This window comes from Ailuropoda melanoleuca, chromosome 13 (assembly GCF_002007445.2).
Source record: "Ailuropoda melanoleuca isolate Jingjing chromosome 13, ASM200744v2, whole genome shotgun sequence".
In the NCBI taxonomy this organism is placed as follows: domain Eukaryota; kingdom Metazoa; phylum Chordata; class Mammalia; order Carnivora; family Ursidae; genus Ailuropoda; species Ailuropoda melanoleuca.
The window spans coordinates 15,845,787-15,873,207 of NC_048230.1; the positions used below are offsets into that span (position 1 = coordinate 15,845,787).

The following is a 27,421-nucleotide window of genomic DNA, read 5'->3' on the forward strand; positions in this document are numbered from 1 at the left end:
TTCATTCGACAGAGATAGAGACAGCCAGCGAGAGAGAGAACACAAGCAGGGGGGAGTGGGGGAGGAAGAAGCAGGCTCGCAGCAGAGGAGCCTGATGCGGGGCTCGATCCCAGATCGCCGGGATCACGCCCTGAGCCGAAGGCAGACGCTTAACCGCTGTGCCACCCAGGCGCCCCTATTCAGTCTTTAAAATCAGCTGACAAGTATAGATAATTCTTTTTTTTTTTTAAAGATTTTATTTATTTATTTGAGAGAGAGAGCACAAGCGGGTGGGAGAGGGAGAGAGAATCTGAAGCAGACTGCAAGCTGAGCACAGAGCCCGATGCAGGGCTCGATCCTACGACTGCGTGATCATCACCTGAGCTGAAACCAAGAGTTAGACGCTTAACCGACTGAGCCACCCAGGCACCCCAAGTATAGATTAATTCTTTTTTTTTTTTTAAGATTTTTTTAAATTTTTGTTTATTCGACAGAGATAGAGACAGCCAGCAAGAGAGGGAACACAAGCAGGGGGAGTGGGAGAGGAAGAAGCAGGCTCACAGCGGAGGAGCCTGATGTGGGGCTCGATCCCATAACGCTGGGATCACGTCCTGAGCCGAAGGCAGACGCTTAACCGCTGTGCCACCCAGGCGCCCCCAAGTATAGATAATTCTTATCCACATTTCACAGGTGAGCAAAACGAGTTATAGAGAGGGTAGGTAATTGCTCAAGGTCACACGGCTAGTAAGTTTCCAGTCTGAATTTGAACCCAGCTAATTCATGATCTTAGCTGCTTACACTAAGATCAGTCTCACATTATAATCATACATAATGTAAATTAAAATGAAGATTAAACTGAAAAAAAAAAAGAAAACTACTACTACTACTGGTTGGGAAAGGGGCCCATGCAAATGTTAAACATTCCAGGTCTCCTCCATTCTGGGCACATGAAAGAATTTCACTTCTTGGAACCCCGTGGTTGGGTGTAGCCATGTGGCCAGTTCTGGCCAGTGAGTTTTGAATGTAAGTGACATACAAAGTCCTGTCCATATAATACATTCAAGAGTTTCTTTTCCTTCTCCCATGGGTGCTAGCAAATATTTCTAGAGAAAGGGTGGTGATAACACAGAGGATAGCCCTCAGCTGACCAATGGTAGATGGATAGCTTGTGGGAGAAATACATACTTGGGGAGTCATTTGGTTACTACAGCATGATATAGGTCATCTTGACTGATACAGTGGCTTCTGTTCTGGCTTCTGTCTCTGTGTAGCTCAGAGCTCTGGAACAGTGGTTGGTGTTCTGGACTCTGAATACAGTAATTCTTTAGCTTTCAAGTGCTTGGCACATAGGGAGTTTATTCTATCCATATTGATATGTCTTGCACCTGACACATAGTAGGCTGTGTTTCAATTAATGTTTGCCGGTCGAAAGATTGGATGATAAGTAAATTCACTCCCACAGGGCACTGCTATGGTGAATATACTGGCTCACCATCTCCAGTGAATCTGCATCCCAGTACTGAACGTGCAGATTAACTATGGCCACTTTGTTAGCCAAAATACAGAAATTAATGTGGGTTTTAGTATCTCCCACGTAGGGCTTTGGTAGTAGAAGTGTTGTTTACTATTACTTCTGCGTCTGGAATATGCTCTGTATTTACTGAGCACTCTGGGCTCATTACAATGGAGTCAGTGATTACATTTTAATTCTAGGATGGAGAAGAAGAGAGTCTCCATTCTTCATCTGGAAGAGCAACGGAAGGAAAGCTGGAGTTTGTGAGGTGCCTACACTATGCCAGGTGAGTTTTCTGCATTATATAATTTAATCCTCATAACAATCCTGAAAGGTAGATACTATTATCTTGATTTTTCTGATGGGGAAGCTATGGCTCAGAGAGGTCAGATGCTTTTCTCAGGGATCCACAGCTAGAAAATAATAGAACTGGGATTTGAAATGATTCTTTTTCCTAAGTGTAAAATTTGTATATGCACTCAACCACACAGATCTTAACGTAGTTGAGTATTTTATTTTATGTTTCAAGTTTTGTTTAAATTCTAGTTAGTTAACATATAGTGTAATATTGGTTTCAGGGGTAGAATTCAGTGATTCTTCACTTACATTCAACACCGAGTGCTCGGCACAACTAGTGCCTCCTTTATACTCATCCCCCATCTAGCCCATCGTCCCACCCACCTCCCTCCAGCAACCCTCAGATTGTTCTGTGTAGGTAAGAGTCTCTTTTCTGGTTTGCCTCCCTCTTGTATAGTTGAGTATTTCAAATAGCAATTTTGTAGTTTTTCTGTATGTAATACCTAATTATCCTTGGTTTATCATTTGAGACAGAGTAATGTTAAATTATCTTAAAAATCATTCTTTTTTTTTGGTATGAGGTCATTTCCTTTAACTTGGCATATAATAGTCAGCATTTCCCAAAGTCTGTGCCTTGGAACACTAACTGTGTGAAAAAAGTTTCACAGTGACTTTACAAATAAGTTTGGAAAATGCTTGGTTAACCAAATTCAAAATGTCTCTTTATTAGAGTCTTTAATATTGTAATGCCGATTTTACATTTCCAGGAAAGGGATATATAATGCAATATTTTCCAAACTTATTGACCAGAGACCCCTTTTCAGCCGAGCATCTTAAAAATCCGAAAACACTCGGGGTACTGTTTAAGTGTCCAGAGAACATTTAAATATAAAAAATACTTATCCTTTTTGGGAAGTTCTACTTGTACCTTACTTAAATTTTTCCTGACATTGTGTGCATATTTACATTCCTGTGGGGGAATAGCATATACGTGATAAAAGTTGAATAGAAACTATTGAAATAATTGGGCTGTCTAGATAATTGTTCCTTGATTATTAGATAGTAACCTAATAGTAATGCGGAGAGCATCTAAATACTCATAATATGAAAACCCCCCATTCTCATGAGTAGTTCTAGTTTTCCCCCTCTGGTAAATACCAAACATGAAATGACTTATGAATTGCAAGGAATCATCTATTCAGTTGCTTTATTACTTTTCCCTGCCATATAAGAACCAACTGGCAGGGGAATGATGGAGAGGCAGTGGAGAGAACGGAGCCTAGATAATGCCTGGCCTGCTTAAATGAGCCCTGATAACAGAGAACCGAGTATACGTTGGTCAGTGTGGAATTGTTAAGGCCATGGTATGGGTAAAGTTTTCCTACACATCTAGGAATGAAACCCACTTGGGTTTCTTTCTCAGCTTCTTCTATGCACATTTACATTTTCTAATGAATTACTCATTAAAAGAATATTACTTTCTTGCAAACACTTGTCCTCATTTCTATCTATGGCCAACATTTCTGAAGAGCTCTGTTGTTACAGCTAAACAGTAATTGGGACCAACTGTTTGCTAATACCAAGTATGATTTTTTATACCTAGTTCAAACTCAGCTAGCGTCTCTTAGTTTCAACCATGGATTTCTTTTTTTTTTTTTTTTAAAGATTTTATTTATTTATTCGACAGAGATAGAGACAGCCAGCTAGAGAGGGAATACAAGCAGGGGGAGTGGGAGAGGAAGAAGCAGGCTCATAGCAGAGGAGCCTGATGTGGGGCTCGATCCCATAACGCCTGGATCACGCCCTGAGCCGAAGGCAGACGCTTAACCGCTGTGCCACCCAGGCGCCCCTCAACGATGGATTTCTTACCTAGCTGGCCCAGCAGTGCCCTGAATCTAGAGAGTGCAATGCAGTTGGGATCTGATGGGTGAAGGAGCATGGAAAATGAAAACTTTATGGAGGCTTTAATTCTCCAAATAAAACTAAGTGCCTGTTCCACGAATCATTACACAGATCAGAAACCTGACCCTGTCCCGTTTGAATAGCCCAGATAGAAGTTTTTAAAAGCCTCTCAGAGATTTTCTGGGTATAGTTGGCTAGGTCTAGAGATGTGTGTTCTCTCCTTTCTCCTAAGTAGTAGTACAGGGGAAGACTAAAATTTAGGGTGAGATCAACAACTAGTGCCCGTCCCGATGTTCAGGGCAGGACACAAAAATGAGGTGTGGCAGGAAGACTGCACTTAGAGATAGAAAACCTAGGTCAGGATCCTGATTTTGTCCTTTCCTGGCATTGTGACCTTGGTCCAAGTCACTTAGCCTTAGCGGTGATTGCCAAAATGAGGATGAAAAAGAGACTGTGGATGGGAAATTGCATCGCCAGCTTTATTGCAAATATACATGAAGATTTCTTGTTGCTGTTAAAATCGGCTAAACTTCTTCAGGGATGCTCATGGAATTTTCCTTGGGGCTGAGAAGTTTGAGGGTGAATATCCCAAAGACCCAGCACACTGAGGAGTTTTGTGAAGGGACAATTCAAAGGGAAGGAACTACTGGCAGCTGCTGTTTTTCTTGAGCTTTTTTTTTTTCAAACTGTTTGCATTGGAGAGAGGGTGAGAGAGAAAGAGAGCAAGGGAATGAAGGAGAGGGAAGTCTCTTCTGAAGGGTTAAAGCAAGATAGTGCTGTAAAGTGATTCCAGATGTACAAATATTAATATCTCTCTCTCCCTGATGAATGAGAAGGTATGACCCAGTTAGGAAACTGCTAACATTACCGGCGCCACCGAGACCTAGTTGATGGCTCAGTGCAGATTTTTATCCTTACCCCGGCAACTATAATGCTGATGGAGGGCTCGGACCTGCTGCAGCAGACCTTCCAAAACTTCACTCTGTCCCCTGTGTCTGGGCTCTCTGTCGTCATAGTCTTTCCAGTCTATTGAACAAAGGAAACAAACAGAACGAAATTTTAACGTGGGGGAGGCCTCTTCCCTGAGGCATGGCCTCAGGAGTTGGGTTCTGCTCACACCCCCAGACTCTGGCTAAGCACCCAGCACTTGCACAGCTGGCAGGCAGTGCCAAGAGTTTGGGGCTGCCATTGTTCAGGGCCCTGTGCAAAACAGCAATTGTGGTTGGTCTTCTGTGTTGGGCAGTTTTAGGGCAAGAGAAAGTGGTAACTGAAGGCCAAAAGAAAACAGGGGCTCTGGGAGTCCAGTTTCCCCTCCCCAGCTCCTTACCCTCCTTTGCAGCATCCCGGGTCCTAATCAGCTCCCCTGCCACCTCTCCACTCAGCACCCCCAAATCGCAACTGGATTTCCACAGTAGAAAAGAAAGGGGTGGGAATGTGCAGACTAGATGAAATCCACAGTCCCAATGCTTTTATTGTAGGTTTCACACTTTTGGCCAAATTGACATTTCTTTCCAAGGAAAGAGCCCATGTCGATGCCAAGAAATGGAAATCTACATTTTGCTCTAATGAATGTCTGCTTTGGTTAGCTGGCACAGCAACCCCTGCACATACTCCGAGCCACCAACCACCCTGTCTGCTCAGTCTCTAAATATACAGTATTAGCTTACATGGCAAATTTGAATTGCAATACCCACTGAGATTTTTCTCCCCCTTCTATTTTCATTCCATTTGGCTATAATGATATCAAGAGTAATAACCCGTATGGGACTAATGTCAAGATGGTAATTCTCCTGTCTCCAGCTCTGGGTTTTTGTTGTTTTTTTTTTTTTTTTTCCTGCAGGTCTGTCACTTCTTCTATCTGAAGTCCATCCCTTCTTCTGTCTGCCCCCAGCCCAGTTTTGCTCTCTCAGCCTTTTAAAAGCAACAACTTAAAGCAGTTCTTGGTTGAAAATGCTTTCTCTAAAAATGCTAGTCACTCTTTTCTTACCAGTAAAGCCGGTTAGTTCATGAGTGTATCTGAGGCTTAAATTCTAATTGAACCAGTTTCAAATTCCCTCCCCCCAGATTTATTTTAAAATATGGAGTCCCCCTTGTTCAGAAACTTAGGCAGATGTCCTGATGGTTAAAGTTAGGTAAAACTTATTGGTCCACCCACGGCCTAACAGTCCAGCCCAGTTAGAAAGAACACGGGCTCCGGAGTCAGATAAAGCTGGGTGTAAATCCTGACTCTTCCGGCTCCTGGCTCAGTGTCTGTAATGCACTAACTTACACCGACAGGCCCTCTACTCTGTAATGTGAAAAATGAACATAGTATCTACCTTGCAGGATTTTTTGTGAGGATGAAATGAGGGGTTTGTTAGGTATTCAGCGCAATGCCTGTTAGATGGCATGATGTAAATCATAACTTAAAAAAGAAGGGAATTCATTGATGAAGAGTGAATTCCCTGAGTAGTGAGTATGGAAACATCATTTCTAACCCTGTCAGGTAATTCCCTATGAGGAAGGAGGCCTCAGAGATTTTCGAATTCTTCCTCCTTCCTACTCATCTCCATTTTCCCTCTCAGAAGATGGAGGCCCAGAGAGAACTATTCCAGTTCTATGTCACTCAGCTTGTCTGGGGCAGAGCCAGGACCATAATGTAGTCTTGTGGCCTCCGTATAGTGCTTGTTTCCTTATAAGTGGACATGTTTTGTTTTGTTTCTTTTGGGAAGGAGGGTCAGAGCTTGGTTGAAGTTTGTGTGGTGTGGCTTAGTTGTGGTCAACTCTGGAGACAGGGAATTGGCATAGGTGCTTTCTGTTAGACTCTGTTCCTTGTGGGCAGAAACCGTGACTTAATTTCTCTTTGCCTCAGGTTTCTTCTCTGTAAAGTGAGTTTTCGAATACTTTTTAAAGGTTGTTTGAGGTTTAAAAAAATAATGTAAGTAAAGCACCATTCTGGGCACATCAGGGACACTCATTAAATGTTGGTGAGGCATTGTAAATAGAAGGATGGTGTTCAGGTAGCCTTGGCTAGGAAAGGTGCTTTTACTGGGAAATTTGGAAATATCTGAGGAATCAAACTCCAAGTGATCCTCCGTCTTATCTCTAGTGTCCCTGGTATCTGGGCACAGTGATCATAAATGCTGCTATCATGGATTCCCAAAGGCTGTTAGGAGTTTATTCCCTCAGTTGGGTGAATGCATCTTTAGTGCTCATGATAAGAGGAGTAATGTTTGCTTGAGGAAGACTTCTGGGTGGCTGAGTTATTATGTGGCCCTGCACATGCTAATACATTCTAATGAGTGTTAATACTGCCATCAGTGCAAGGGGAGATGAAATGGAGCTGGCTCTTTTCAGCTGAGCCCTATTACATCAGAGGCGAGCTCAAGCTGATGACTTTATGATACATTTGAAAACTGCTAATGCTAAATTGCAGCCCAAGTGAGCACTGGACATGATGCCAAGGTTTTTGGAAAGAATGAGATTTTCTCATAGATGTTTGGAAGGTTCTGACGACTACATAAAATAGGAGACTTTAGGGATGAGGGAGAAAATTGAAAATATATTAAGAAATCAGGAACCTGACAGGAATAAACTTAGTGTGGTAGGAAAAGAGCAGATTGTGCCACATAATACAGTTCACTGTTCTGGTAATGAGACACTTCAATTGCAACACAATGCAGAGCTTACATTCACTGGCGATATCAGGGCTTTCCTGATCGTAACTCAGACAAGCCTGTCTGGGTCCTTTTCTCTTATTATGTAACATACCATATAACATAAGTCTATAAAAACACATTAAGGCCTTTTGTAAAAATAAAAAAAAAGTTTTTATAGCTTACTGGAACATATTACCAAATTTCCAATTACTCTGTCATGTTAGAATACATTGTCCTCTAGTAAATATCTGAATACTGATATATGTTGCATCACAATGTCATACTCTGTTTATAAATAGAGTTGGAGTGTTTTTATATTGTTCTTTTCCAAGTGATACAGCATGTCTGCAGCAACTATAATGACATGTTTTTGGATTTTAGTTCTTTGCCAGATACCCCTACTAGTCAAATGAGCCATGTTAGAAAGCGTTGGCAGTTGCTATGTTAATTAGCAAGTGCTAAGTGACTCTTCCCGGTCCTGGAAGACTGCTCTTGTCATTCTGGAGAAAGCCCTTTCAAATAGGCTGTGAGGGAGAGTGTCTGATTAGAATTTGAAGTTTATAGAACATCTGATGCTTATAAGTAAACGCATCCATATGCCGGTCAGGATTTGCATTTGGAGTGGGAAGTTCCCTGTCCTGCCTTCATGTCAAATGACACTATCATTTTTTTTTCTTTTCTGTCCCTTCAGTCCCTTCATCGATAATATATACTCTTTTTTTTCTCCCTAGAATGAGATGGTTTCCCTTAGTATCTTAATCTTGCAATATTTTTAGTTTGTGTTTCTGATGTCTTTAATAAGAAAGATGTCCATATAAGACTGGAATAATTAAATCACCAAATGCCCATGGGACTCAGGGCCTTAGAGATCTCTGGTGTCTCTGGTCCAGAGCCCTATGTCACCTGGTGTGTCGCTATGTGAATCCGCTAGATCCAGCAGTCAGGAATGGTTGGCTGGCTGGCTCTTAGTCTGCTCGTCTGCCTGATAGCAGAGGGCACCAGTTCCCACGGCACAGGAGACATGGCATGGGCTTGATCAGTTCAGGCTTGAATCCTGGCTCAGGCATATACAAGAGTTGTGACCTTGGACAAGGCAACATCCTCTCTTGAGTCCCAATTTCCTTATTAATAGAGGAGGAGGACAGCATAGTGGTTAAGAACAAGGGCCATAGGGTTTGGGCCTGACTTCAGTGCTTGCTGATTTTGTGGTGTTGGGCTCTATGTATGCATGTGCCTCTATGTGAATAGTTCCCTTCCCAGTAAAATGGGAATGCTATTAAAAACCACCTCAGTGGGTCGGTTATGAAGAGTAAATGAGTCAATCCAGATAAAGTTCTTAGATTAATGCCCAGCATATAATAAGTCTTATGTTGGCTCTGATGTTCAGAGTGATGCAGATGATGAAGATGATGGTGCTTAGCTGTAAGACAGGAACAGTGATGGAAGACCCGTGTGAGGGTTCAGTGAGACGCTGATGAAAGCCCAGAACATGCCACCTGATCCATGGTTGATCCTAGGTAAAAGTTGTTATAAGACATGAAAATTACATAGATATATACAAAAGAAAGCTAAGGAGCTCACAGTCTTATAACCCAAATATCCACTGTCAAATGTTGATAGGTATGTGCCGACAGGCCTACCTAATAATAATCAAACTCACAGCTTAAATATGTGAAAAAAATTTTTGCATTATGCTTTTACATAAAACTTACATAAGAATTTCTTCCACACAATGAATTTTTTTAAATACCATTTTTAGTGGTTGCATTTTGTTCTGTAATGTGGATATGTATATATCATACTTTATTTAACCACTGATTTAATACTGGATATTTGTTCTCCCTACCATACAGGGTATCTCACTATATCCATACACTGTTACAGCGTGAATATTTGTTTGTAATTGTCTGCATTTGTGTCCTTAGGTTAGATTCTCAGATATATAATTATGGGGTAAAAAGACATGACTGTGCTTATTATGGCAAATTGTGTTCCACAAAGTATGTAGCAGCTTCAAATGATACCATTTTAAACTATCACATTCATGAAGGTTTTTAAAAAAATGAAAACAAATTCAGAGCAATAGGCTCATTATGCAGAAAAATCTATCATATGTTATATCTAGAGATGTTTCTTCTGTTTAATTAAATTTTCTGGTTAATAGCTACCAAATATACCGGATATAAATTATTAATCTTCAAATAATTAGAAGAGGCTTTTGCTGAGGTTTTTAGCCTCCACTACAAATGTTATATATTTATAGTAGAGTGTAGCAGAGTGCTTGTTAGTATAAGAAAGCGTTTTCTTCTGACAAAATGTCGGATAAGTAAGATTTGCTATATCTCATTCTCTTGTCAATTTGATGTGGGTGAGGGGGTGAGGAGGAGAGAGGAGAGCTAGAATGGGCCAGCCATTCCTGCCGTGTCATTCACAACATCCCCACAAAAGCCTTGGGAAAGGTAGGTTTGGATTCATTCTACAGATTGAGAGAGTTTAAGGCACTTTTGAAGGCCGCACAGCTAATAAAAGGTATCATGCATGTCAAATTCGGTCATGCTAGTTCCAAATTCCCTCTTTTCATTCCACTGAGTTGCCTCCCAGGGGAACATTTCTGCGGAGGAATCATTCATTAGGCGGCTCAGATGCTACTCTGAGGTCTTGTTAGTCCCAAGCTGTGGGGAGAGGGAATGGCAATGGTATCCTGAGGATGGATGGAGGGGGGGTTGGAGCCTGTGGCCAGGCTTGAGAGAGTTCAAAGCCACCACCTACTAGAAGGCGAGGCACATGCCGGTACCGTGGTCTGAGCAGGTCCCCATCCTTTCATGTTATAAGCCGAGACTTGAACAAAATACTGTTGGCCCTGAAAAGTATCGAAATAGAGAGAATGTATGCATTAGGAATTGTACTGAATACTTTTACTCTAGAAGCAGATTCCTTTGTCTGATTAACTCATTGATCCATTGGGAAATCTACTAGGCATGCTTTAGCTTTCTGGCTTTTCCTATTACATTTATGTGTAGTGTAATACACATCTTTGGGGTGCCCTCAGTTTCTATGAGCTTTCTTTTTTCAAAATTGGAATGTCATAATTACCTTTTTTCCTCCTCCGAATTATACACTCATTATTAAAAGTCACACAAAGTTCTGCAAGGTTTATCCAAAACAGCAGTTCCTTATCTCTTTCTCCTTATTTTCCCCTCCCCAGAGGCAGTCGCTATCACTTTTATTAGCTGATTGACTTGCTTTTAAAATTAACAAGTTACAATGAACTTCTTTTCAGATTAGTACATCAAAGATCTGGTTCATTCTTTTAGTGGCTGCATAGTACTTCACTGTGGGCAAATACTGTCATTTATTTAACCAATCCCCCCATTGGTGAACATTAAGACTGTCTGCACATTTTATGCCACAATAAACAATGCTGCAATGAATATCTTTGCTCAGCTCTTAAAACTTTTAAATTAATTCTTTGATTTCACTTCAATTTTAAAACCATCTTTAAAACAATGGCTTATTTTCTTTAATGTCTTATGACACTAAAAACTTAGGAGTTGTTTTTGTTTACTTATAATCTTTTCAGATGTTTTGTATGGTTTTATATTTTTGCTTTGAGAAGTTTTTTCCCCCAGTGAACCCAAAGAGGCATTTTTGAAGCCAGTATTTGATAAAACATTGCTTGTGAAATTTGTAAAATAGCGTCTGAAGTAAAAAAACCAAACCAAACCAAAAAACAAAGAACCACTGCATCTTTGTAGAGCATTTGCTAGAAATTTTAATAATGTTGGCCTTACCATATTATAAAGTTAATTTTTTTAAAGATTTTATTTATTTATTTGACAGAGAGAGACAGCCAGCGAGAGAGGGAACACAAGCAGGAGGAGTGGGAGAGGAAGAAGCAGGCTCCCAGCGGAGGAGCCTGATGCGGGGCTCGATCCCAGGACCCTGGGATCACAACCTGAGGCGAAGGCAGACGCCTAACGACTGAGCCACCCAGGCGCCTGAAAGTTAATTTTTTTAAACATTGAAAATAGGTTTCTGTGTACTTCAAGGTTATGGCGATTCTGCAGAAGTGTCAGTCTCCTTCTAGGCTCTTATGTGATTAGGATAGTGTCTGAATTGCTCTCATTGGACGACCAAGTGGAAAAACTTAATCCCTATAAAAATTAGTTCAAATATTAGAGAAACTCTCTATGGAGAGTTTTCCATTTTTATCACAATATCACTTTTTCGTTTAAGCAAAGGAAATTCCCTGGGGTTCTCTTCTGGCTCTCTTCCATCATGTGAGCTATAGGGTTGGGAACCAGTCTTCTGCCGATAGCATCTCTGGGGGCCACCCACTCCGGGGTTTGTTTGCTCTGGTAATCCACAGTTTTGGCCCCTTGTGTAGACGTGTGATTAGGACTAAAAGTCAAGATTCTGTGGCGGTGACCCAACCACCAAGAATTCTATTAGAATAAGCTGGTTCACACTGGAAGAGATGCAACCCCATGCAGCTTTTAAATGCCGGGTTTCAGGTTTACGCTTCACCGATGACCCTTTTAAAGGACTAATCTTTTAGGAGAACGGCAACAACAACAAAATTCTCCCTCTCTCTCTCTCACTTAGAAAGGTCTAAGGTATTAATTATTTGAATTGGAGCAAAAAAATACAGGTTTGACTGAAGTATACCTTAAAAACTTTTTATTAAAAATGATTTTGATGATTGTTTCATTGCATTGTAATTATTTGAGGAGATACAGGGTTTCTTCCAGTATGAACTGATTTGCTAGCTGTTTTTATTTTTTGCATTTCATACGCTCATCTGGCTTGCAGTTCTATAAAGAACTAATGTTTGAGTTTAGATCGGTTAGACAAATAAGCACAGTTTGTTCCAGTTTTTCATTCACAGTTGAACTTGGTTCAGGTTACTGAGAAATGTAGTGCCACCATATATAGTTTCTTTTCTGTGAAAGCAGATTTAGACAGATTTTTTTTTTTTAATCAAGGGAAAAGGATTTCTCTCAGGAAATTGTATGACTCCAATAGATGACTGATCTCAACCGAGGCTATGGGGGTGAGGGTTAGAGGAGGCTGTTATTTTTACCATCAGACAGGGAGTCAAAATTGGATCTCTCAGAGCCTTTGATCCCCCCTGAAGATTAGACTGTGATCCAGAAAGCAGCAGCTTTCAAGGCTTGCATGAGGCCAGTCTTTTTCTGATCTCTGTAGAACATGGCAGCTTACAAAGCGGTTCATGCTGTCTGCTCACTCCTTTGTGGGGTTCAGATTATGGATACCAGACATATCTCACTTAACGAGTGGCAGTTGTTGCCAGAGGCCTGGGTGTTGGCAGTTGCTTCCAGAGTAGGCATTTGCTACCCAAATCCCAGCACAAACATCAGGGGCAAGCCAGGGAAGCCTAATGGGAGGATTTGGCATTTACCGTTGTAAGTCCTGTGATCGTACATTTCAGGGTCTGCAGGTTTTCCATGATGATTTCTCCAGCCAAAGGACAAAAGTCTTTAGACATGCTCCATTCCACTGCAAGGAGAGAAAGAGACAGCATGAAATTCACTCATACATCAAGAGGCATCACAGAAACTCTAGCAAAAGTGTCTCTCAAAAATGGTAAGTTTGCCCTCTTTTTCCTGTATTGGCACATCTCACAATCTTCCTTGGGATAAAAAGTCAGTTTCTAAGTTCACAGTTATTTTTTAAAACTGGAGAGGAAAATAATTAATCATTGAACAGTGATTAATATATCTTAGATCTACATCTGTGTCCACAGGTACATATGGATATAGATACACACATGCTCAGGCACATTATATGTAACAGTTCATTGTATGGAGAAGATAAGTTATTAATTGCACAGGAGAAGTAACGGGTACACTAGGACATTCCCTTCTGTTAGTACCATGCTACTGAAAGTGCTATTTCAAGGTCCCAGGGACATTCTCATTCCAAATAAAGAAGCTTCCTTTCATTTCTTTCCATGTCATTGGACACCTTCTGGAAGCATTCTCTTCTTGTAGTGTCCCACATGCTGCTCCCCAGGCTCTCCTCCTCCTCCTTGGTCTTGTCTTCCAGGCTTTTTCATTGGCTTCTCTTCAGCCTGAGGATTTGGGGTTTATGGCTGTCCTCTTCAGTGCTCTCCCCACACCTGACATCACTGAAGTGAGTGTTCATTTACAGTTCACCCTAATACCCAAATTCTAACACCCTGTTTTACTGTGAGGCCATGTTCTTTCATAACATTCTCCACTGGTTGAAAACACTGTGGTCAGGAAAGATAAATTGTGCCTCATCAGTATAAAGTGTCTTAAGTGACAGTTTACCCATGGCAGGGTTTAAGGCAATCCTGAATGAAGCCGGAGCTTAAGGCACATGGAAGATAAGGCCTGCACATTTAAACCTCATGATGACAAGCTATAGGTTTTAAGTTTATTTAAGTTATATTCCCTATGACACTTCAGAATTAAGCCGAACCATCCCTAAAGCCTGCTGCTTCTCTTGAGTCACACAGTCCTCTGCTTTAGGGCTGCTGCCCTTGTACCCTTGGCTTCTCCTCCGTATGTTCCTAGGAATCTAGCTTTTCTCCTCATGCTCTAGAAATTGCTTTCCTAAAGTTCCTACTGCTCTGATTGTCCACAACAGCCTCTTCCTGGGAAAGCCTGCCACTCTGGCCTCCCTGACGTTTTGCAGCCTTCTTTCCCCTTATTCTTGGTTGCACCCTTTCTTCCTACCTCCTGACCCCTTTTTTTGGGTTCTCCCTGGTTCCTGCTTTCCTTCTCCCTTTGCCGTGATGTTCCTTGAGGGTTTGGTTTTTTCTCACTTCACATCCTTTTCCCGGGCAGTGACCTTATCCACACTGCCAACGATGGCTCTCAAAACTATAACTCCACATCCAGCCTCTCCCAGGACTTTAGACTTCCTCTTGCAGATCTCCACATGAGTGCCCGGTAGTACTTCTCTTTGCCAAAATAGGTGTCTCTTCTTGTTTTCTCAGTTTTAGCTCATGGCAATGCTATATACCCAATCACCCAGCCCCGAATCTCAGAGCATCCTTGCCTCCTCTTTTTCCCAGTTCTTTATGATCAGTTGATTACTAAACCCGGTAGGTTCTGCTTTAAAATGTCTCCCTCATAAGTTTCCCTCTTCACCTCACACTGAACTTATTCTAGAGCAGGACTTTATAGTCATGTGCATCAATCTTCAATTGATTATTTTTTTTTTTTTGCAAGGAGGTGTAGGCCTGATTAACTGATCAACTCTCCTAATTGATTTTTCTGTTCATGTTCTTATTCTTATACAACAGCCTGAATTATATCTTAAAATGTAGATCTCATTATTTCATTTCTCTTCCTAAAATCTTTTCATAGTGTCCAGTTGCTTTCAAAATAAAACGAAATGTTGGGGCGCCTGCATGGCTCAGTGGGTTAAGCATCTGCCTTTGGTTCAGGTCGTGATCTCAGGGTCCTGGGATTGAGCCCTGCATAAGGCTCCCTGCTCAGCGGGGAGTCTGTGCCTCTCTCTCTCCCTCTGCCTCTCCCACCTGCTCATTCTCTCTTTCCCTCTCTTTCAAATAAATAGATAAAAATCTTTAAAGAAAAACTAAAATAAAACAAAGTAAAATGAGAGGTTAATAAGGCATTCAAGGACCTTCATAATCTGGTTCCAGCCTTACTCTACTATCCTTCTCCCCTGCCCTGTCTCACAGCAACGTCATTGCTCTGTAAGTTCCTGTTACCTGGTTATTCTGTGTACTTTTCTGCCTTTGTGTCTTTTGCTCATCTTCCAACCACTGCTTGGTGAAACTCTACTAATCCGTTAAGATCTAGCAAAGTTAACTCTAAATTCCTCAGGAATAATTAAATACACCTGATTCTGTGCTCCCAAAGCCCTTTATTCATATGAAAACAAGATTTATTACACACATATTATGCTTTATCATATGTTTCTCTTTCTCTTGTTAGAGTGTGACAGATTTGAGAATAGAAATACCTTTCTCTCTCTTCTCTAGTACATGGATTTGTGCGTTTGGTGCATAGAATGTGCTTCCTAAATATTTTATAAATCAAATATATTCAGTTTGATTATATGCACAGATACACATACACAAACATACACACACACACACACACGCCCAGAGTAGACTGATTTTTTCAACGAGGAGATATTTTTTTTCCTGTGAATCTTCTCCTTCTCCAGTCCCTTGCCCTTTGAATCTCTCAGGCATGCTGTAAAATGTAATTAGAATCAAATGATTAAGATTGTATGTTAAATCTCAAATTAGGCCTACACTTCCTTATAAATATATATTCTAAAACATTTAATATATACATTATATACGTATCTATGTATGCATTTTTTTCCAGAATATTTTATTATGCTTATGAGCTACTAGCTCTGAAAAGGCCAACTTTCTGAAAGTCAACTTGGACTTAAGGTTGCATATAACTAGCTAAAGGAAAAAAAAGGAAATCATTGAAGACATTATCACAAAACAAAATGAAAATCAGTAGCAAATTTGCAAGGGTATCTAGAAAAAGCAAGGAATACAGGAAAATTCTGGAAACGGAAGTATCCCTGGTCGCCACTGACACATACATCATTGACTGGTGTGGAAGAGCCCCAAGCGGAAGGGCAAGAGTCAAGGGTTTCTGATCCCAGGCTAAGGATTCAGGGTGACTTCCTACAAGAAGAGCTCGGGATTAGTGGGAGTACTTCCCAGGGATTAGTGACAAGTTCCTCGAAGATAGTCTTTAAAATTTAAAAGAAACTATTTATTTTTGAGTAACAACTGTTCATGTTCTATTGAAATATGTTTTACAAAACATGTTTTAGGTGGAAAAGAGAACGTGGCTTCTTGAAAGACAAAACAAAAAACAAATAGAACAGCTTTATAAGGAGATATGGTTCTGCTCTGGAAGTTAATAGAAAGTTTTTTTAAGCATTTAAGTCTAATTAGATCTCATATCATGAAAGAAGATTCACATGGAAGGAAAAAATCCTCTCTGTTGGAATGGACAATCTGTTCTGGGGCAGCCAACAGTCTTTTTCTTCTATGTACTTCATTGGGTTGGTGGACTCTTTCGACATGAAGAAAGGAGCTTCTGGTCATTTAAAAAACGAGGGAGGGGAAACAGAGCGAGCAGGAATCACTTTGAGAGCCCACTGGGAATTCTAAGAAGGCAACTTAGCATGGTCTCTCTGGAAAGTTATGTGTAGGTAGTTTAAAGACTTAATATTAAAGCCATGAGAAAATCACTTATAAGCCTGCTCTAAATCCCTGAAGGACTGGAGCCATGTATATGAAGTTTAAAACTCTATAAGACTTATAATTTTAAGATAAAGATCAGGGCAACTGTTTCTACTTAGGTCTGGGAAATCGAAGCAGGGTTTAATCATGCAATGGCTCATAGCAGTTGGACATTAGCAAGAAAGGTACCAGACACAACCTAGGTGTTAGTATTTCTTAAAATCTGGCTCTGGCTCAAGCTGTGATTCACTATATTTATATCTAATAACTATGAATATTTTAAATATGACACTTTATTATTTTAACAAATATTTCATTTTTATCTAAGCTTTAGCAAGTAGAGTCATTGGGGAAGGAGAGTTGTAGCTGAACACCTCTGTTTACCGGATGGCAGCTATAAAAACCACGTGCTGAAAGCTTTAAGAAGAAACAAAGCTCCTGAAGGTCTACCCTTGTCACCTGAAGTCTATAATGTGAGGAAAAAGTCACAGAATTAGTGCAAGAGTAGAAAATCCATGACTGGAAGTGTTAGGGTGCACGAGCAGGACAAAGTCTACAGCACATGTCCATTTCCAGCCTTGTGGTCTGAGCTCTGTGAATAATATGGCCTACTTTGGCCAGTAACTCTCTTAAATTTTCAGGCCAGTTTCTTGAACAGTAAAGACTCTTCAAAAATAAAGGCATAAAGAGATAACATTTCAGGGGCACCTGGGTGGCTCAGTCGGTTAAGTGTCCACCTCTTGATTTCAGCTCAGGTCATGATGCCAGGGTCCTGGGATCAAGCCCTGTGTCAGGCTCCTGTGCTGAGCGTGGAACCTGCTTAAGATTCTCTCTCTCCCTGGGGCGCTTGGGTAGCGCAGTCGTTAAGCGTCTGCCTTCGGCTCAGGGCGTGATCCCGGCGTTCTGGGATCGAGCCCCACATCAGGCTCCTCCGCTGGGAGCCTGCTTCTTCCTCTCCCACTCCCCTGCTGTGTTCCCTCTCTCGCTGGCTGTCTCTCTGTCGCATAAATAAATAAAATCTTTAATAAAAAAAAAAAAGATTCTCTCCCTTTCTCTTCACCTCTTCCCACTTATGCTGTCTCTTTCTCTCTAAATAAATAAATAAATTCTTAAAAAAAAAGAGAGATAACATTGCAGCAGTGTCTAATTAATTTCTACTTAATTGATAAAAAACATCAAAAACCTGGTATTGTCCAGGTTCTTCCCCAGAGCCCAGAGCTGCTTTATCCTGTGCACACGTCAGCAGAAGCATACCGTAAGAGGTATATACTCTTGCTTCTTACCCATACCCTGCTCGAACCCTCCACTTCTAGCCTTATGTCACTTGACCTCAGACCCATCGTTTTTGCTGTTTTTCCTCTTTTGGTATGCTCTCCTCTTCCCCAAAATTACCTTCCCCTTCATTCAAACGGGAGTGGTTTGAAGTCCCTTTCTTTCCACAGCTTTCCCTGGCTTTCCAAGGAAAGCTCCTTTGCCAATTTTCCCATAGCAGCTTTAATATATCTCTCACGCTGCACTTGCTTTATTGTTTGGTATTCCTTTTCTAAGAGATCTGCCTCCTCTGTCTTCTTTAAGTTCTCTGAGATCAGGGAGCATGTTGGATTAATGCCAGTTCACAAAGCACCTGTCTGGGCATGTAGCACAGCATAGGTGGCTCAGTAACTGGTTTGTGACCTGATTACTTGATTCTCAATTTTGGAATGCTTCAAGTCTAAGGTAGACGGAAATCTGAGGCTGGTACATGGAGAATAAGAAAACAGTGTCAGAGTAGAAAAAAAGAGAACAGAAGTCGCTTGAGCTGCCCAGTAAGTGGTTGAGATGGAGATTAATTCCTGGCCTCCAGATTCCCAGCATCCCAGACTCTTCACTTGTCCATACTGCCGCTCAGGAACCAAAAAAATAAGTTTATTTCCTGTTCCCTATCAGCACTTCAATGGAACCAAAATGGCATTCTTACTGGCCACACTCACCCCGGCGCCTTAGCTAATGAACGGAATTTGGCTAGACTGCCCAGCCCAGCACCAGAGCGTTATGAAATCTTCCCCGATCCATCTAATTGTGTAGTTTCTAACCTTTGAGGCCAACCATAGCACAAGAGGAAGAAAGAGGGAGTGAGGGACGTGCCGAGAAACCCAGAAAGAGATCAAATACAGTCATTTCTAGAGATGAGAAGATGTGTCTTGCCGAAGCATGAACCCGCTCAACACTTGTGGGTTTTAAATTGGGAACTGACGTGAAAACTCTGGATCTGGGAATTCTGTTTAGCTCTGGCAAAATAACAGGTCGGAGCTGCTTGCATTTTTTATTTTAATTCCCTTGGTAGTCCTAGGAGCAGGGGCATGCATTACTTTCAAACAAGAATCTTTATTGTTTGCATAGCACACAGTCTTCCAGTTAATTAGAAAAACATTTTTTTCCCAAATTAAATTTCCCTAGAAAAACAATGATTTAAATTAAGGGCAAAAGGCTTTTTTTTTTTTTTTTGACACTAGTAAAGCCTTCCTGCACCCACTACTTCTAGAAGATTAAAAGCAAAGTTGGAATCAGAGAGCTATATTCATGTATTTATGGTCAGATTTTGTAACCACAAAAATAACACGTCCCTATCTGTATACATTGTGTATCGTGATAGTTTTGCCTCCTATATGACAGAATGACACACAGATACTGAGCAGAAGCACGGATGTCTAAAATTCAGGGTTTTGAAAAGTACATAAGCACTACAAATAACCACAGTCTGATCTATTTGTATTTTTATTTCCCTCCTATTATGGTTCTTACCTAAATTTATCTTGATCCCTTTGGCTTTCTAAATGAAAGGTGTTATCATTTGTATGATTCTTACTATTACTAATAGTTTTTTCTCTCTTTCCAAGCCTAGCATGAAATGTTTGTTGAATGAATGCCAGTATTCCAGGGGCCCAGGTGCTTCCAGCCTTTACCTTTTCATGGAGCTTCACCTCTCATTTACTGCTGTGGACACTTAACCCCGGATGCCTCCAAACAAGACTGCCTTCAGTAATTTCTGCAGTTTTGGGCTTAGAAAGTCTGAATCATTGGCATCATTAGGGTTACTGGAAGCAGAAGTAACCCCCAAACCCCAGCTTATCTAGAAATCACTTTTCTCTTTACATTTATAGGATATTTTTCCTTGGTAGATTCACCTCCTGGTTTTTCTAGAACATTAAACTAAGTTGGGACGGTCATGGATTTATCACAAAGTACAGAGTGCAAAGTCCACTCATCATGGCACATTGAAGACGAGGTGGTGTGACAGGGTGGCTCTGAGAGGCGGCACAGATAGGGAGACGGAGCATGTCAGGGCTTGGCCCTCAACCATGTCTGAATGGGATAAATGCAGCAGGGAGCTGGGGTTGACCCAGATAGCTTGCAAGAACACACTGTTAAAATTTCAGGAATTTTGCAAGCTAGTGTTTAAGCACAGCCATCATGAGAAATTAAATTATATGAACTTAAAGTTAAATTACATTAAAGACAAGGACAGTAAATATTTAAAACTCATGCTCCCTATTTCACTGAATTTTGCTATTATTTATGCTCTTGAGATGATTAGATCTGTGGTCTCTGAATAGCGGAAATAATACACAATGGTGCACCAGTGCACATCTCTTCCCAGTCATTTTAGGGACATTTCGTTGGTAGCTTGAAATTGGCCAAGGTCGGAATATTTACACCATAAAAATAAAAAATCAGGTCTTGATTTTATCTTGTGAACTGTGTAGATAAGGTGCTGGCAAACTACGTGCCATAAGCTAAATCCAGCCTAAGTCTGGTTTTGTATGGCCCAGGAACTGAGGATGGTGTCTGTTTTTTTACATTTCTAGAAGACTGAAACACAGAAGATTATGTGACAGAGACCATATATGGCCCACAAAGCCCAGTGTATTTACTTTCTGGCCTGTGACAGGAGAAATGTGCTGATCACTGGTCCACACTTAAGAAAGCGATCAAGAGAATATCAATAATGCAGGTTAAAAGTTTCTCTGGCTCTTTCATTGTGAATAGCACAAAACCTTGGAGGAAATATTCTTCTAGGACTCAAAAATTATTACTTGATTGTAATAAACAAAGAAGTTGCTTTATGCCATTGATGAAAGAGTGGAGTTCCACCATAAGGCTTTGTTGTTTCTCCTTGTTTCATTTCCTTAAAGTAGATGGAAACATCCCCCAACACTTAAATGGTGGCTCTGCTCACCTGTTAGCTGCAGCTACAGGTTGGTTTACAGATTCAAGAGTTTGATAAAAATAAACGAAAGCATTTTGGGTGAATCATAGAGGCTATCAGAAACTTACAAAAAAGAGTATTGTATATTTTATTATGATTTGAAAACTGTGTGCTACATATCCTCTCTATCAGTAAAATTTATGATAGTCTTAGGTATAAGTACACGCACACGCACACACACAGACCACCCCCCTGCCCTGCTGAGAGCCAGTTGTTAAATGTTTACCATCATACCGCTGAATACGCGCTAGGTGATTGCTCAGACAGACTCGAAGGGTGGATGTATCCTAACCAGCAGGGTATAGTGTCGGGGGCAGTAGATGTCTTAGGCATAATTTAGGTAACATCTGTTACCAGGAGGCAAGAATGAGGTACACAAACCCCTTTAAGAGGCAGGAGTGGCACAGTGAGGCACTCTGGGGCAAAAGTTCAGTTACCAAGCAGTCAACATCAGGGAAGCCAGGTGTCTAGGCTTCCTGCGTCAGGTCTTCCAGCCCAAGCCAGGGCTGGCCTGGAAACTGGCAAAGCACAGAGCCTGCGGGGCAGGCATCCATGGCCTTGACTGCAGCCAGGGTGGCAGAAACCTGCATGTTGACGGCAGGTAGGGCAAGACATGCCAATCCAGTACTTCCGATGGCGTGAAAGAGCTCCATTCCTAGACCGGATTATCTGGGCTTCATTATTATTATACTCTTTATTATGTTTTATTATTATATATCAATATTATGTTTTATTTTGTGATTCTCTGGGTTCTATGTATGAGTACTTTTGAGACACTATGGACTGAAAATAAGCACACAGGTCATTAATTAAGACAGACTTTCGACTCTTCCTTTCTCACTGGAATACTGCCATATTCTTGAGTTATAGGATGTCCAGATAGATTTTCACTTGTTTTAGAGTACTTTTTAATAGAAACTGTCCAGATAATAAATTTAAGAATTAAATAAATTAAAGAAGTATAAGCTTTTTGAAGGCTGCAGTGGATATAGTTGAACAATAGCAGAGCTCAAAACCAAGTGACAGAGAGCTGAAGGCCAGGACTGTCGCCCCTCTAGCCTTCCTCTGAGAACAGGCACCTCTTCCACTGGGGAAGAGCCCTTCTCTTGGCTTAGCTTCCTGGGATGCTGAGATTCTTGTGTTCCCAGCAGAGAGATGCCCTTCTTGCCTGCAAGGGAGAGCTCTGGCAAGCTGCTTGATGTTTCTAAAAGGCATGAAAGGAAGCCCAGCATCAACTCTCTGATTTATACACACAGGGTCCAAGATAGGTGGCCAGTTCACAGCTTTCTGAATCCTTCTGGGCCCCCATGGAATTAAAATAACCAGTCCCAGAGGCAAAAGTAACCATATAACAACTCTCCCCACCAGACGTGGAGTCTTCCTTAATAGCCTGGCACTCTTAGCTGCTTGGCTGTTCTTTCATTCTCTGGCTGCGCCCATTTCACCCTCCTGTGCTCCTCCTTATCACTTTAAGCAATTCAAACCCTTGAAGGCAGGACCCATGCCATATGGATCTATGGACACCCCCCCACCCTTTCTTGTACAAGCATGGAGTAGGAGCTCAGATGGAGCAAGTCTGACTTCTGTGTGGACGCTGACAGGTCAGGGATAGTCCTCATAGTTCTGTTTGGCTTCCCATGAACTACAAAATAAGGACTCCTTCACTGGGCATTTAACCTAATTTCTGAGCCTTATTTCGCACAACTCCCTATATTTGCCCTGTGCTCCAAGGAAGGAAAACTAACATTTAATGAAAATCTACCAGATTGTTTTACAGATAATTTCATCATTTCTTTCTTATAATAGTCCTCCGGGATGGACTGAGTTGCTCGTTCAGCCATTCTACCGATTTAACCAGTGGCATAGCTGGGAATTAAAGCCGGTCTGTGTGAACCCCAAATTCACCTACAGCCTCCTCTTGCATCTGGGATCAGAACTCTGTGCTTACCCTGGTCGGCAAGGCCCTGGGGACCTGAGCCGTCTCCATCTTCCAGCCCCTGCCCCATCATGCCCACTTGTTCTCTTCTCCCTGATTGTTGAGTCTCCAAATATGTCAGGCTTCTTCCTCTCACACAGACTGTTCGTTTTGCCAGAAATATACTTCCTCCTTCTTTCTGACTTTGATTTCATGAATTATCCCTTCCTTTTCCCTCAGCAATCAATGTAAATGTCACTCCTGTGTATAAGCCTTCTCTGATCCTAAGGTAACATGAAGTCCCTGTTCTGTCTCTCAGACCACCAAATACTGTCCCTTTGGAGCACTGTGAGGGCAATTATCTTTAATTCTGCGAGCTCCACGGGGACATGAACTGTGTGGCGTAGGTCAGTACATGCCCACTGAATTCATGGTAGACTGTGGGCCAGCTAGGTTGCAGGGGTATGGAGAGGCAAGTGATGTGTGGTCCCTGGTGTCAAGGAGCTTACAGTTTAATATGAGTTTACAGATGAAGACAGGAGGTTTGGAGAGTTCTAGTGGGTCTCAGACCAAAGTTCCTTCCCCACTACCATGCAGACTCTCAGGAAACAAGTCGTCTTTCCAGCCTATCTCTCCCATCTCCTCTTGTCAAAAACCTACCCAAGTGAGAGGCCCAGGCTCCTTCCACAGGAGCTCACTCTCTCTGATTTCCAACAGTAATTGTATCTATCACTCTTCCTGACGTGAATACTCTATTTTTTATTACAGTGACATACGCACATGTGCTTTCCACTCTACCTGCACAATGTATTTCAAATTGGCCTCCTTTTCATTTAACTCCATTATTGTCACTCTCGTCCACATCCCCATTGTTCTACATTGGTTCTCTGTGACAGTTTCAGAGCTTAACTGCTCTCTCTGCCTCTCTGCCACCCCTCACCAATCCACAGAAGCCAGAACAGTCTCTTCACAGCATGAATCGTATCACAATACTCTCTGTCACTCAAACCTCCTAAGTGCACTTGGAATAAAATCCTAACTCCCTAACAGAGTCTATAACAGGTGAGCAGGTGGGACCTGTGGGCCAAATCCAGTCTACTGCCTGTTTTTGTACAGCCTGTGAGCTAAGAATGGTTTCTACACTGAGGGAAAAATAAAATAAAATTATTTTGTAACATGAAAATTATGTGAAATTCATGTCTCAGTGTCCATAAAAGTTGACTGGAATACACCCACTCATTATTTTGCATCTCATCTCAATGGTGGAATTGAACAGCTGCAGTCCAGACCACATGGCCCACAAAGCCTAATATGTTTATTGGCTGACGTTTTGTAGAGTTTACAGACCCCAGTCCATATAGTCATGATCTGACTCTTCTTGACTTCTGCGAAACTCCCTGACCTGTTATTTTCCCCATTTTCCTTCATCTGCACTCCCTGCGTCTCTAACTTCCTGAGTTATTTCTACCAAGTTCATCCTGCACTTCACTCTTATACATCTTCTGTTCTTTTATCTTTGCATTTATCATATTTTCATAGCCTGAAAATATTTATTAGTTTACTTGCTTATCCAAGAAAACATGAGCTACATGAGCTGGTCTGCTTTTACTCACTGTGTCCCCAGGGCCTGCAAGAGGATATGAACATTGTAGGCATTCCAAAAATTGTGTGAAATGAGCATTTATCTTCCCTGTAAGTTCTTCAGGGAAGACACTGTGTCTGACTCATCTCTGCATCCCCCACAGTGGCCCACATTGTGTCTTGTATGGAGTAATAGTTCCCAAAATAGCTCTTGACCAAATAAAATGCCACTTACTCTTCCTCTCCTGGGACGAAGTGAGAAAACACTTGCTGTCAGCAAGAGCCCAAGAAACAATAAAACGTGTGCAGCATCTTTTTCACTTAGTCCACACTCCATTGTTCGAGAGCACATTTTAGGGAGGGGCCATGGATTCCAGCATATTCCTCCGGGCACTGTGGCTATGGGTATATCAAGTGTCCGGAAGAGGATGTTTTCAGCTGATGTGGAGTTACGCTAGGTGTTTTCTGATGATGGGAAAGAACCATTGGCCAAGGGTGAGGCTGGCAGTTTTTCCTAAGAAAATTGCTCTAATTATTTTTTTAAAAAGGTAATAGGTTACCTTTTAAAATATAGCATGTATAAAATGTGACAAAAAATTAAAGAGAAAAAGGAAATCCCGAATTAAACAAAAACAAAATGGTTTATAGGAAGCTAATGCTTAGGGATCTTTAGAGGATCCTGGGAAGACGTCTATTAATATCTGTCAGGGAACTGTGCTTCACTCCTAAATATTTCACTTAATCCTCATAACAATCCTGCATGGTAGGTAATATTTTTCTCATTGGACAGCTGAGGAAACTGAGACTCACACTTTTAAACGACCGGCTCAAGACAACACAACTTGTCAATGCAGAGTCTGGACTTGAACCCCTGTCTGTCTTGTCTGCTTCCCAAGCCCGTATGAGGAGAAAGGGATAAATGGACTGGCAGCCATATTGAGGTCTTTTAAGTGTGAGAAAGCACCAACTGTGAAAAGCTTGCAGAAAGCATTTGCAATATTTGACTTCTACTGAGGGAACCTAAGGCAGGGGCTCCTGGTTGGTGCCTCCGTCACTTTTCCCCAAGGGCCAGCATTGTCTCTAATACTGTGGTTTCCTTGTGGTTTCAAGAGGGAGAGAGAGTTAGGGGCAGTAACCATGGAGCAGAACAGGGGATTCTACTGATGCTGGGGACTGTGAGTCTCATGAAGGCGTTCTGTATTTTCATGTCAGCTACATGTGGCTGTGGTGGCCAAGATAAGTACTGATTTTAAAAATATAAATAAATAAATAGTGTAAACAGTCTCAGAAGACTCATGTAAATTGCTGGCATATAATTTGAGCCTGATTCATGTTCTATAACCTCACCTGTGCCAAAACTTCCTTCCTTTCCCCTCTACGATAGCCTATCCTGGCCCTCCCCAGTCCAGCTTCACTTCTTGCTAGAGACAGTGGGGCCAAGGTGAGAGAGGGTAGATGACCTGGGAAAAAATCAACTCCAGAGAAGGAGTGGTTCTCCAGGATCCAAAGGAATTTGTGGGAGAACAGAAATAAGTAAGAATGGACAAGACCACCTTGGGAGCAATCAGCCACAGTCGTCCTCCCTTTGTCTCACCAAGGGGAATGTGCTGTTTTGGTGCTTCCCTTCTGTATTTGTTTTCACATTCTACTATAAATTACTCAACAAGGTGCCTGATTGATCCCGAAAAATCCAATCTTTACATTTTTCCCATCAAGGCAAGTATAAGCCTTCCAGAGCTTCCCAGGGAGGCAAAGAGTTCTATCTTCCATTCCCAGACTCAGCATCTGTTTTTGTGCAGATGACCAGAATGGCTGATGTTGAGGGCACAAACCTCAGTATGCCCATTTGGGGGTTCTTTACTTAGGGACCAGGAATTCCAAATGGGCTTCAGGGGATCAAAGAAAGCCCTTCATATTGTAAGCAACATAGATGTATTTCCCCCCCAGATCCCTATGAAAGGGTACACATCACAATGCACAAGGTATATCCTAGCTTGAGCTATTCAAAGGGCTTAATTACTTTTTGGGGGGGGTAGTGCTATAGTTACCTTGACTTTGTTGCCTTTTGGTTCTACATTTCTACTTATATGGGACACATCTAAATTTTTAGCATTTATAAAACATATTTGAGTCAGTAGTCTGGACCTAAAATGTATACTGTTAACTATTTTCCAACTCGTCTGTTAAATGGGCAGATTCCCCTGTGTCTTTTATCTTGGTCCATAGGAGCAGCTAGCACATAACAGATTCCTAATAAAGATGTCTTAAATGAATAAATGCAATAATTAATTTAATAAAGACGACTCTTGTCACATTCACAATTACAAAGGAAGAACAAGACTGCTATTTTACAAGAGGTCTCAAAAGCAGTCACCCACTGTGGGGAGGATGAAGGTAAGGAGCTCTTCAGATTTTGAAAAGTCTCTTACCTATTCTAAGATAACAAGGTGGGGCAGGACAGTCATTGGCAATATTTAAATCTTAGGCGTAAGGTACTGGCCCATAAACTGAGAAAAAGAATTATGTGGACTCACTGGAGTGAAATACACATAATAGGGTCTCAGTAAATAGAGCTGAATTTATTGCATTTTCTATCTATTGGCCCACTATGCAACACCAAGCTCATTGCTGGCATATTTGGGATAAGAAGTCAAATCCAACTTTCCACCTAGTGCTGTTTGGTGGATTGATTTGTCACACTTTTACTGACTTCCTAGTAGGGACCAGATGATATAAAGTGCTCGGGATAGGATTATGAATGAAGTCTGATCCCAGCCCTCAAGACAGTGGCAGTCCAATGGTGATGGACAAGTCACTCAAGGTTCTAATGCGGTGTGATGCATGCTGTGAGAGAGGCAGGCTCAGAGTAGAGGTGCCCTCAGCATTCTGGGGAGAAGGTGGCTAGGGACGCTTTCTGCACAAGCTGGCTCCAGACAGAGTCCAGAAGTCTGTAGGTCTGCTGAGGGAAGAGAGTGGTCAGAGATGTTCCAGGTAGAGGTCGCTGTGTGTGCAAAGGCACAGAATCATGATGTGGTCAGGGGATTGCAAGGCAATTATGGGGGACAGGAGAAGAGGTGAGGTGGGATGGGAGTATGACCTTAATCAGAGA

General features: G+C 41.6%; 1 protein-coding gene and 1 long non-coding RNA gene across 3 annotated transcripts in view; one reads left to right on the plus strand and one right to left on the minus strand.

Annotated features, from left to right (window-relative positions):
- Positions 1-11,198, plus strand: part of LOC117795562 — a 31,893-nt gene extending 20,695 nt beyond the window's left edge. The window contains exons 2-3 of the long non-coding RNA XR_004619626.1: positions 1,693-1,778; positions 11,170-11,198. This is a non-coding gene — a long non-coding RNA (uncharacterized LOC117795562). The remainder of the gene's footprint in view (positions 1-1,692; positions 1,779-11,169) is intronic.
- ANKFN1 (ankyrin repeat and fibronectin type III domain containing 1) overlaps positions 1-27,421 on the minus strand; it is a 385,668-nt gene that overhangs the window by 58,127 nt on the left and 300,120 nt on the right. For both annotated transcript variants that reach the window (XM_034640636.1, XM_034640637.1), the window contains exons 8-10: positions 12,752-12,849; positions 10,099-10,189; positions 4,610-4,717 (exon numbers count right to left, since the gene is read on the minus strand). In XM_034640636.1, the coding sequence (XP_034496527.1) occupies positions 4,610-4,717; positions 10,099-10,189; positions 12,752-12,849 (297 nt within the window). The remainder of the gene's footprint in view (positions 1-4,609; positions 4,718-10,098; positions 10,190-12,751; positions 12,850-27,421) is intronic.